The 13074-nt window shown below is 39.4% G+C and overlaps 1 protein-coding gene across 2 annotated transcripts in view; it reads right to left on the bottom strand.

Moving 5' to 3' along the window:
- LOC140325661 (protein MTSS 1-like) overlaps nucleotides 1–13074 on the bottom strand; it is a 99357-nt gene that overhangs the window by 20785 nt on the left and 65498 nt on the right. For both annotated transcript variants that reach the window (XM_072403610.1, XM_072403611.1), the window contains exons 5-6: nucleotides 9925–10016; nucleotides 7546–7620 (exon numbers count right to left, since the gene is read on the bottom strand). In XM_072403610.1, coding sequence (XP_072259711.1) covers nucleotides 7546–7620; nucleotides 9925–10016 — 167 coding nt within the window. The remainder of the gene's footprint in view (nucleotides 1–7545; nucleotides 7621–9924; nucleotides 10017–13074) is intronic.

Raw genomic sequence — 13074 nt, 5'->3', positions numbered from 1 at the left:
GGAAATGAAGTTGGTAATTAGCTATATACCAGGCATAGATTTAGAAACATAACATGTATTGCCTGGGAATGAGGCGTGTTCATGGTGAAATTCATACGTGTGATCCACCAAAAAAAACATATAGAGCTTATTTTGACCAATAAAGAGCACCGTTTACTGAAGGGAGTCCTAGAAACACAAGTGACTTAGCAAACCACTGAAAACAGACACGAAAGCTAAGAATAGGAAGATACATAATGTATCGTCATTTTGTATTTGGAAAATCTATAAAAAAGTCTTCTCTCCCCAGCCAGCATAAATATTTGTCACAAAATGAAAACTTGCAATGTTTTTTTTTATTACACAGCCTTAGGCCATTAGCAACCGCTGGAAATTCTGATGTGACAGGCTTGTCTGGAGTTGCCGAGATTTAGGGAAAGTTAATTAAACGCTTAAAGGAAACAAACGTTAATATACACCCTGGTGCAGGACAGGAATGATAATCGCTGCCTGAGAGAAGAATCATTTTAGTTATACAAGTTTATGATCATGAAAAAGTTTACGAAAAAGTTTTCTCTTTTCTATCCACTGCAGATTTTTAATTGTATTCTTTAAAAAAAAATACTACATAGCTATGTTCGGACAAGCTAGAGGTGAAAAACATTTAGTGCCATTACAACTAGAGTTTGTGGTTGTCTTGCTATTGCTTCCTCAGCCAACTCAGTGTACATATGGACAAAGTAAAAATAAAATGTGCAAAGCATATACACCGTAAAATGTACAGAAAAATTCCTGCTGATTGAGCCAGAAATCCTGTGAGCTCCCTGTATGCTGAAGTGAGCGGACAACGCTGCTTCTGCTGTATTGGAATCCCAAGCAGAGTTGTCAACCCTACCAAAGTTCTGCAACATATGAAGGAGTTCAGATATGGGAACATTCTAATGGATTGCAAAGATGTAACAATATAATTATTATTAATAAACAGGATTTATGTAGCGCCAACATATTACGCAGCACTGAAAATTAAATACTGGTTGCAAATGACAGACAGATACAGACAGTGACAGAGGAGGAGGAGAGGACGCTGCCCCGAAGAGCTTACAATCTAGGAGGTGGGGGAAGTAACACACAATATGAGGGGAGAATGTATGGAGCATTATTTTTTTTTATGGTGTCCAGATGCTGGAGCATACTGCATGCAAAAGCCGGCACAATACGATGCAAGCTTATTCCTTTAGATTTTCAAGTGTGTCTATTATAGTGCACAGTTTATATTTTTCTATTTAAATGCATATGTATTGTGTATGCAAGTTAAAGTGGAACTTTAGCCCCCCCCTTTGAAAAGTACAGGATCAGGCAGGTGGGTATTGTAGATAGCAACAGACTCTCTTCTGCAATATTCTGTGTCACCTGTCTGATTGGACCAGGAAGCTGTTAAATGAGCTGAGCATCAAATAGACAAAGATTGCAAGGAGGAGGAAGAAAAGAAGGAAGATGGCTGCGCCCTGCAATGGAGAGGGGATAGGAGAATAGCTTGGGTTCAGTTTTGATTGCAATGCAAATTTGTGTATGAGGACAGCATAAATCATATGGACCACTGCTGTGTACCGGGGTACCGGGGACAGATGATTAAACGGCAAAGACATCCGGCTGTAAACGTAAAGTGCAAAACTGTACATCATTTACAATGACCCTCCTATAAGATCTCCAAATATACAGCATTCCAGAACAATCCTGAAGTTAAGGATTCTTCAAAGCTTTGTGCCATGAAACCATCGGTTCTATGCTTGACACCTGAAACAATCACTCTTGATTGTTGTATAGACAGGCAGCAAAGTTACTGCCTCTTTCTGTAACGGGAAGGCATCTTGCAGCAGGGACAATAAACAATAGCAGTTCACATGGACAGTTGGAACAGCACAATGGCTCAGAGGTAGCACTCTTACATTGGCAGCGCTAGCTCCCAGGTTCGAAACTCGGCAAGAACATTATCTGCATGGAGTTTGGAGGTTCTCCCTGTGTTTGCGTGGGTTTCCTCCGGGTACTCCTGTTTCCTCCCACATTCCAAAAATATGCAGTGAGGTTATTTGGCTTCCCCTCAAAATTGACCTTAGACCACATTAATGACATATGACCATGGTAGGGACATTAGATTGTGAGCTCCTTTGAGGGATAGTTAGCAACACGACTATAGACTTTGTACAGCGCTGTGTAATATGATGGCGCTATATAAATACTGCGTAATAATAACAGTTGCAGTTTTTGTTTCACAACTGTGGCGTAAACTCAGCCGCCTAATATTATGCCGTTTTTCATCCTAGCAGTTGATATGCAGTCTGGGGGTAAATAGACAACTGACTAGGATGCGGCATGAAGTGTATTGGAACAGATGAGTGCTGTGACAAGCACTGGCTTTACATTCTATGTTCTAAGCATGGGATAGCGAGGTAGCAAAACATCACCAGCTGGCAACCCTTTAACTGCTGCAAAACCATCTGTGGGAACTAGCCCTAAGTCTCTGTACACACATTAAATTTTTGTCACTGGAAACAATCTTTCATGATCATTTCCAGTGACAGATGAATGTGTGTAATACACACAGCGGCGTTCTGTTTTATGGCGAGAAGAAGGGGTAGGATGAGCAAGAATCACCCGCTGTGCTCTTCCATCTCTTAACTTGCATAGCAGTCATTCTCAATTGTCATTCATGGATCTGCCATGACGGACCGATGAATGTCAGGGGAGCGCTGTACAAATGTCAGATTCTTGCCCAAGACTAGCACAACTGTTCAGGAGATGACTATCTGCCATGTGTATGTAGCCCAAGTAACCCAATACGATGGATCCCTAAAAAACATCTTTGGACATCTGCACTAAAATTAGATTTTAACCCAAAACCATTGAAGAAAATCTAACATCAGTACAAAACTTAAATCTTTCAAGAAGGTTCCCTATAGCCTAGAAATCTGGACCAAAAGATAAAACAAATGGATTATCACATGATTTAAAATCTGTGTTGGGTTCAAGAATGTGCCTTAGCTCCCATCCCTGGATCATCTCAGATCTGCGATAATAGCCAGGGACAGTCTGGTTATGGATTATGCATTCAGCATTTAAAAAAAAAAATCCACAGAATGAGGTTACTTGTAGACTCCAAGCCAATGAAGAAAACTTTTATTTATTAATTAATTTTTTTGTAAATCCGAGGTATAAGTACAAGAAATCTAGCGTTGCACGAATTACAGAACAGCAAGCTTTAAATGGAGAAAAGGTAAGATTGGGCTGCAAACATAAAATAAACCTTTGAGGACAGCTGTCATTGCCTTTTTTAATGCCAGCTCCAGGCTATCATTTAGATCCTACATAAGAGTGTAGTGAGTAACTGACATGAAAGAGGTATGTAGCCATTTATTAAAAGACTGAACACCCTTTCTGTACGCTTGTTGGGCGAGTTACTGATTAGGTAGTAAAGGCGACACGCCTGATGCCTGTACCTTTAAAAACTATCAGAGTGAGCAATGGGAGCTCCAAAACAAATACTATTTTTCTTTTGTTATATTCTGCAGTTGTGACGAAGTTACTTGCGTGATAAACCACCAGAAGCAAACTTAGCTTGTAGAATTATTCTCTACTTGGTGAACCCAACTGAGATTTCCCAAATATGAAACATGGTGCCTAGATCTGATTGCTCTATAAAATTTGAACAATTTGCGTATTTTATTCAGTTCTGAGCGGTTCTCTTGCATACCATAATGGCGATGACTCAGTTTGTAATATACGGTGTCTTGGCTGCACTTGGACAGAGATGACTCCATAAACAGGATAGCCTGCGGAGGGAGAGCCCCACATCCACCCTCGCAGTTTTTTGGAGATTGGGAAGTGATTATTTGTGGTCTGTGACATGTCTGTACTGCCAGACATCCTGGGATAACAGCTGTATTAGCTGCACGGGAATTCTGTGAACTGCAGGGACCGCCTCAGCTTCAACCTCTCAGATAGGTTAGAGAAATTTCTGTAAATTCTGTTATTTTTTACACAATCCCCAACAAACTTCCCAAGGGAAACCCAATTTTTGTTGTTAAAAGAAGATCATTTTCAAGCAGGATGGCTTAGCTACAGCTGCAAATATTTAAATTATAACTTCCTTTCCTGTGTATTAGGAGTCTGTACATTTTGTTATTAATAAACAGGATTTATATAGCACCAACATATTACGTAGCGCTGTACATTAAATAGGGTTTCCAAATGATACAAGACAGTGATACAGGAGGAGAGAACCCTGCCCCGAAGAGCTTAGAATCTGCAAGATTTGCGCTATAATGGGTTACCTTTACTGAAGATAAACCCTGCTCCAATCTACCATTGCAGCCTCATCTGCCTCTAGCGCCCTCAGATGGTGAGCAGAAGTAGCTAGATCACAACAGAGCAGAATATATATATTAAAAAAGTTATATGGAAGGATGAAGGCCACACTGGTGTAAAGAGAACCTGTCTTCAGTAAAGGTAACCCATCATATATATTTAATAACAACACTGTAGATGAAAAGCACAAATGCCATGTGTAAGCTTGTCTGCCTCTGGGGGCAGCATTGGGGTACTAAGAGGGGAGAATCCCCTTTACTGGGAAGCCCTGATTTTTGGTGGAGCAAGCCCAATCAAAGCATATTTTAGCCCTACAATATGAAAAATTAATCAAAACCCAATTTTTGTATGTTTAAGCAGTGCAAACTCTGACAACTAGTTAGAAACAGCGCTATTTGTACAAAAAACCAAAACCCACAGAAACCAATTAGAAATCCTCTTTCTTTTTTTAGAGCAGTAAACTAAAATCTGATTGTTTGCACACTTTTTATGGATAACTGTGCATTATCACAGTAAGGATTACTAGTAACTTTCAAGACTCATTCTAATAAAACCACCGCATATGTCCGAATATTGGGTTACAAAAATGGTTTCTTTCACAATATTAAAAAATAAAACTTTATTGAGGGAGATTAGAAAGCTGCCATTGCTGAATAGTTGTCTGGGGTGGGTGCCGAGTCAAAGACCCAGAACAAGCACCCATACCAGAAAAGATAAAAAGTCACTGCCAGGTAAGTAGCATTTTCTGTGGAGAGTTTAGCTATAGAAGAGTCAACTTTCCTATAATGAGATGCATGTACTCCTAAAAGTGCACAATGTGCTTTAATTTCAGATGAAACACAAAGGGAAAAAAACAAATATTTAGTTGGATTATATCACACTGCAATGACCTCATCCAGTATGGCAGCCAGCGCCCCCCCCTTCATGTTCATACTACAGACCTGGGCAGGAGGCTGCCTTGTGTTGGTGTGCAGAGTAACTGAACAGGCAGAGCATTCAGGCAAATGGAAACCTTTAGAGTAAAAGCACAAACGTTAACAATGTGGTTTATAGAGATGTGTTTTCTAACCTCGGCTGGGTGGTGGTTTAAGTTTTTTTTTTTCCAGGGGGAAACACATTCATCTCTATGTCTGTGCTAAAGAAGATCTTTGTATTTATAAATTGGCCAGCTCGGCGATGCCAAGAAAAAATTGTGCCAGCGACAAAACCCCCTTTCAGGAAAGAAAACCTGTGATGTAATTTCTTTACATGGCTCTGGAAACACACTTTCCCTCGCCAAAGAAACGAGGACTCGCCAGAGCCGAGGCTGAGAAAGCGACACAACATAAAAAGACTTAAATCTGGTGTTCTCACTGAACACCAGCAGTTCAAATTTTCAGGAGCTGTCCTGTGCCAGTATAGCAACCACATGCCATCTGGCAGGCAGGCTTACCAATTATAGCCAACGGGGGCAAGACTTCAGTATGGTTATCTTGCAGCAAAATACTTTAGGTGCAGCTTTATATGTTGCTTTTTTATTGGTTAGAAAGACTTTTACCTTTTCACCCCATAGGCCTTTTTTTAGGTCTTGAAGCAAAACGTTCCATACAATAGTGATCAGTGAAAAGATTATATATGTTATAGACAACTAGAAATATCATTGGTGTCCAGCAGCTTGCTCTGTGAAGTGATGATGGCCCACAAGCTATGGAGGTACAATCAGATGGTAAGCCAATCAAACACATTACAAGCAGCAAGGAAAACGGACGACCAGGTGATGGATATAAGGTGCAGGCACAAAAAGGAGTGTGTGGATTGAACCCATAGATCTAAGTGTTTGCTTATGTTGGTGTCAGAGGAACTTTGAATAGCAATGTCTGCTGTCTGCGCTGCAAAGTGGTAACAGACGCACGTCCACAGCAATCAACACTTGCAGAACGTGGACAGTGTAAGGCTGCAATTCTTCATCGCTAGAGAAGTCTCAGAAAGGCCCACCATTTCCTGCCTTTCCTATTTCCTCTGTCAGACTTCCTTCCCCACAAAACAAGTCTATTAATCTGTGTGTATACTAAAAGCAGGAAGCGCTCATTCTGAGATATAACCCCAGGAACGGCCATCACCAGATGGAATACTAAATTCTTGAAAAAGGTCAAAGAAATTCATTGTACAATAATTACATACATCATTATAATGACATAAAAACTAAGTAAAAAAATACAGAGCAAATATACAGAAATGGATAAAAATAATCAAATCATAAAGGGCAAATAAGCCAAACGTACCCGCTAACTGTTGAGCTTATTAACATAAATAGACAATTATGTTGATGTTTCACATACTTATCACAATGGAATACATAGGGTAAGTAAAGAAATAAAAAATAAAGTTTGGATATCGTAGAGATGTGATAGACCTTCCGTCATGTTTTTACTGCTATCTGGGTCCCTGACAGATTCACATTCATTCCCCCACACAATGTCTTGTGAATGGTGGCGATCATTACCACCATTTTATTGTGAATCCCCTCAAATTAGGGAAAATTATCTCTAATTTCTTGTTTTGTATCCAAAAATTATTCTGAAATAAAAAATGATTTATATATATATTTGAAATCTTCTAAGCCTAATCTGTACAGTTCAATACAGCCACTCATATGACTTAAACACAATTCTTGTTTTTCTCTTTAAATTTTCCAGTTTGTATGCTAGGCCCTTGAAATCCCTGTCCTTATCATAGTGTGGATATTTTCCACATCCTTTAATGTAAAGATCACAGGAAAGGGGCCAGAATAACAAAAACCAACACACAGACCAGGAGTGTCCTTTAAGTAAAATAAACTCAAAGCATTGACAACCCCACTATACTGGGAAAAGGCATTGTTAAAAAATCTGGGGGCAGCCCAATGTAGAGGAAAGCCGTCAGAAAGCCACATCAATCAACTTGCTTCTGGGCTGATGACAGGAAGGAATTATGGCCTAATAGCCATAGCAAAACTTAAAAAGGGCAACTAGGATACAATGTCTGTATGGACCTGAAGGTTTATTTTCATTTCTAATTGTAAATCATTAAAATTCAGGTTTATATAGATGACCTTTTATCGGCCATTATTAAAGTTATACACAATCAGATTAAAAGTAAAGCACAGCAAGCTTCAGTTCCCAGAAGGTTTGCAACACCAAGAACATGATCCTGCTGATATTGGTAGCCCACAGAACAGAAAATTACCTTTCTTCACTTTCTTCTGTAACTTTAATGTGTCAGAAGACTTCTTCTTAAGCTCAGACCGGGCCTTTTTGTATTCTGGAAGAAGAGAGAACAGCAGGAAGTAAAACATACTGTAAAGCAATTGAGAACATGTGGGATTGGATACCTAATTTAAATGTTTTTTCCAACCACGGAGACTTGAGAACAAAACTCTAATAACTAGCAGTTCTCTCTGCCCATGAAAACCAATTCTCAGCCTACACTGGAAACACACTAAGACTGGCTGCTATATAGCCCTGTATATGACAACCATTTCTAGCACCCATTTTGGTCACATGTAACTAAGGTTGGTCATGGCTATGAACAATACAAACTGATTATCCTTTACAAACTTCTATTCATTAACTTTTTTTTTTAATGCTTTAGCATTGTCTGTGCTATATCAACATTATCTTTTATGAATCCAATAGAGGTGAACTCACCTCTGTGCTAACTTGGCTATGGGCCCAACACTAGTCGTATTTTAACCAGCTTGTTACTGATAAAATGTATCTTCTGACCTCTAATGTTCTCACTGTTATGTTCTGAATAAATTGAAGATTGGTTTTGTGACATAATCAAAGAGAAGGCAGGTGGACATGTTTGACATATGACCCCAGTTTTCTTTGGTAGGAATAGATTTTAAAATTAATTTACGGATGGTTGCTCAGATATCTGCTTGTAAAGCCCATGCCTGCTCTATCACCTCTGGGTGAGAAGTTACCTAAACTCCCCATGCAGATGCCGAGTGCTAATATGTGGATGCCATTACATCAGTGCAGGTGTACTGGGTAGCATTATCACAGTCCCATTTGAATCATGCTGCTTGTCCTTTATTTTTTCTACCTTCCTTGTAGCCAAGCTCCTTTATACTCAAGTTTGCAATGCAAAGTGGTGGACAGAGTACCTATGTTATAAGGCAAATGTGCTTGCACACTGCATTATATCATAGCTCTCATCTCTGAATTCAGCTGGTAAAAGGGCTATTCATGTGTGACCATGTGACACCCAAGTAGAAAGAGCAATAGATGCCAGATTTCTTACCATCGTCACATTACAGTGAAAACCATGTGTGTATAGAATAGGTCAGGACACAGGAAGTAGGTGGCAAGCAATGCCAAGAACCCGTTTAAAGAAATCTAAAAAGACACAAAAGGTCCTGGCTGTGTGGGAAGGTGCATAGCTACAGGCAAGCACATCTACACAATCAGAACTCTCAGAAAAGTTCAGTTTTCAAGTCAATACTTATAATTTGCACTATTCAAGTTTGAATGCTTTGACAATTTGCCTTCATTTTGGTTCAGCTTTAGAACTTGTACATTTATCTAAAATTAGCAACCTGTTAAAGGTACTGGAGAAATACCTGAGCTGCACAAAGGATCAACAGGTAATAAAACTGTTACAGCGGGGATTATCTAAAGTGATGCTGATATTCCTTATCTCATATAACTTTGTATACATGCAGCCAAGACTGCTTGCTTGAAAACTGTATAGACTAAACAAGTGAAGATTTTTACTTGCAAAGGAAATGGTTCTATTTGCAAAAAATGTCTGAATTGCTTGGATACAGTAAAGAATATCATGTGTTTAGGAGTATTCTTCTACTTTAACATCTACAGGAATTTTTCAAACAGGCAGATCAGATGGAGAGGTGAAGAAATAAGTGCTTGGCAACGCTTTTACATAAGAGGATCGCAGCAACAGAAACACGCTGGTAAGATCTATTTATGCATGTGCCTCCCCACATTTAAATATGCAGGTGGAGCACTCTTAACACCATCACTTTTACATTTTTTGACTTTGTATACCACCTACATATTACCCCGCACTTCACAGAGAACATTTCATTAATTCTGTTCTTCAACAGAGAATACAATCAAAAGTTCCCAGTAGAAACTCTATAGAATGAATTGCTTTAAAAGCCAGTTAACATTTCTTGTGTATTTTTGGCAGGAAAAATGAGCATCTACAGGAAGCCCACACAAACACGACGGTCGTGTAAACTCCATGCAGATAGTGAACATAAACACAGGAGACCAGGGCTGCAAGGCAACAAAACTAACTACCCAGCCATAGCAGTGGCCATTCAAGCCTTCCATTCTCTGCAAGCTCCCCCTCGCCAAAAGTAAGGGAATCCTCTCCTTCGACATTATAGGGGCTATTGAGTTGTATGATCTACAGAACCAGGATACAAGAAGGGCCCTGTGTCATCTAACACCATGCATGGCACCCCAACGAGGACCAGTTCTGCAGATCACTGGGAAGGATAATGAATGAATTGATAAATACATTTCAACATTATGTAAGGTCATCTAGATGTACAGATGAATGTGTACTTAGAACAGTTATATAATGTCTTACCTTTGGCATGATCCTTGTCAAGCTGACTAGCTATCTTCTTCCACTCTTCAATTTTTAACTCTAAAGGGTTTATCAGATTGTCACTCAGGGCACTGCAAAGTAAAACAAAAAAAAATAAAGGACTACTTTAGGATAAGATGTTAAAATCTTGTACAATCATCATCTGTCATCACAATCCTACAGGCTGGTGCATAACGACAGCTCTAAAATGAAGATCATGTTTTTGAGTTATGCATTTGCATTTTTATTTCAACTTCTATTATTATTGTGAAAACCGTTTTAAGCTCTGTACAGACTCTAGATTTATGTCACCAGAGAATCGTTCGTGATTGCCTCAGGTAAACATTTAGAGTCAGTACAGGCTTTCCAGAACAGGCTGGTCGGCGAGTACTGAGCAGCTTTGTCTCTAAAGCAGCTGTTCCTCAAATGGTCACCTGAAATAATCACCAACAATTGTTCACTTATTGGGCATCTGTAAAAGGCTTAAATAGAGGATTCCAAACACTTAGGAAAGATAATCTTCTACTCTAAAAGGGAAAAAAGGGGAAAAAATGATGAAGGGGTTTACCCTTACCTATATGAAAACAAAAACTTTTGGCTATGTATACACTTTAAAGTTAGGGACTATCCCTTCAAGGTGAAACTAAAAGTTCCACTTTAAAAAACCACGATCAGGCAGGGCTTTATTGCAGAAATGGCCAGGCGATTTCCCTTCTGCAATAAGGATATATCGCCTGATCGCTCCCTTCAAATGTCAAAAATGCAACAAATATGGATATCTGGCACGTCCCAGCTTTCACTTCGGCTGCTGGGACTGAACGCACCCCTGTGCAGGAGCGAAGTCATCCTGGCCTTGCCAATCAAGAAGGCAAAAGTTTGGAATAAGAGAGAGAAGAAGGTGGAAGTGCCTGCAATGGAATGGGGACAAGGGATAAAAACTGGGTTTAGCTACCCTTTAACTTCAATTATCCCAGGGGCTCTACACATACCATACATACCTATCCATGCAAGAATTGACTTTGGTTTGATGTGACTGACATTTATATTGAACAATGCAATTGAAAATCTATTACCATGCAACTCAAAGCACAACATTAGAAAGGTGCAGTGCCATGTGTGTGCAGGCTTTCAATTTCAAAATCAATGGACTTTCAATGACTCAAAATCAGGTTGTTTTGATTCTACAGATGACTTTCATTGCTTTTAGTTGATCAAATTTGTGGTCCAGCCAATAAAACGTCTGCTTGCTCAGATGTTAAAAATCGGCTCATGTATGGCTAGCTTAACACAGGCTCTTGTAGGCACCACAAGGTCTCCACACTCCAGAACTCTTTTTTTGGCTCTCTTTACATTTTCCGGTTTCCCTGCATATTTTTGAGCTTTTTTTTCACACTTGGTAACAGCTGCTTGCTTCTCAGACGTGCTGCAACAGCCCCAGAAAAACGTGCCATGTCATCAAAAATCCAAAAACAACAATTTTCTATTTAAAGGATCAGGAAAATGTAGCGTTCTGTAATCTAATCCCATTTTGACAAGCAAGCCAACTTTTTTTTCCCCCTCCAACAGCTTGAATAATTTGCCTATGCAAACTTTACATGGAGAATTTCCGCTGTGCTATCATAAAGGCCATCAGTGCCTTGCATAAAGACTATTTTGCCAGCAATGTGATGGTTAATATCAGTTACAGACAATTACTACGAGCCATCTTGCGAGTCTTTTAAGTGGTTAGACACACCAAGGATTCATTGTTGGCTCACAGAGACGTCTTTACTGCTCAGGCTATAAATAAAACAGACGGAACTGAATGGAAAATGGTTGAAAAGGAACTGCGCCGTTTTAACACTGTTATGTATCTGAAAGAGATCCCATTATTCCATGTAATTGTGTAAAACTCCGGTTTGTATACAAATTAACCTAAAATGATCCTAACTGAATTCAAAGTTTTGTGTACTCCCGAACCTAAAGAGAACCTGTTACCATGCAACAAAAAATGTAAACCCAACCTTCAAAGCATTTCAGAAAACTTTGCAAAATACTCTACAAAAAAGATGATTAGAGCTGTCCTGTGCTCACTGCATTTGTTATCTCAGATTATTTATCGCTCCCTGGTCTTCAGTTCTGTGCAGACGTCAGACAGATGTCAGATTACTGTCTCTGGAAACTATCTTTCATGAACATTTCCAGTGGCAGATGAACTAACATTGTACACACATCACTGTTCTGTTCAACAAACGAATAGCACTCCACTGTGTGCACCAATGGGCCACGTTTCCTGCCAAACACCAAGCCATCCCATCTGAGGATTTCCATACAGGTATCCTCCAAGGCACCATTTACCTAGATCCTCTTCCACTTGGATACTCCATACACTTCAAGCTCAATTGGTATAAATCTAAGCCTCTTGGGCTAGACGTCAAAAACACTCCAGGTATTCAAATGGGGTATGACTATGATTTGTAAAAATGTTTTATGTTTGCCATGTATATGTAATCTATGAACTATCAATACAAACTGTATTGCCAAACTTAACAGCCCCTCCTCCCTTCACTTTTTACCATGAGTTTAAAAACTCACTTCCTTGTGAGTGGGGTGTGGCAAACCTAATATAATTACAAGAGTAGTCTGTACCCCTTTTTTACTACAGATCAATAAATTACATCTAGGGAATGCTAAACACACACTCTATTTTCACCCAAGACAATCCCAAATGTATGTGTGTACATACCTTAACTTTGACTACTAATCAATTACGCTACATACATTCTGATTTCTGTCACTAGAAACACTCTTGTAATTGTTTACAGTGATCGTAGAATGAACATTTCACTCTATGGGGAGGAAGAGATGAATGGGAGACACCCCATGCATCCTAACCCGTAAAAAAACACAGAGGTCATCCACTTTGGTTGTTTGGTGATCTGCCCGGGAGATTGCCACATTGGAGGACTGCTACACATACACCTGATTTTCACTTGAGATGATAATATTCATAAGGGCAATTTTCCATAGAAACACTTTGTGTTGCATGGCTATGAGTCTGCAGGTGCTTTTAACATTACATGCAGGATGACAGCACACAGCATATACCGTTTTATGTTAAGGGGACACTCCATTCAGATTTAATATTTCCATGTTTGTAGATGCTGGAGC

This window comes from Pyxicephalus adspersus, chromosome 3 (genome assembly GCF_032062135.1).
Source record: "Pyxicephalus adspersus chromosome 3, UCB_Pads_2.0, whole genome shotgun sequence".
Lineage (NCBI taxonomy): Eukaryota > Metazoa > Chordata > Amphibia > Anura > Pyxicephalidae > Pyxicephalus > Pyxicephalus adspersus.
The sequence above is the reverse complement of the archived record's forward strand: the minus strand, read 5'-3'. Positions and strand labels throughout refer to the sequence as shown.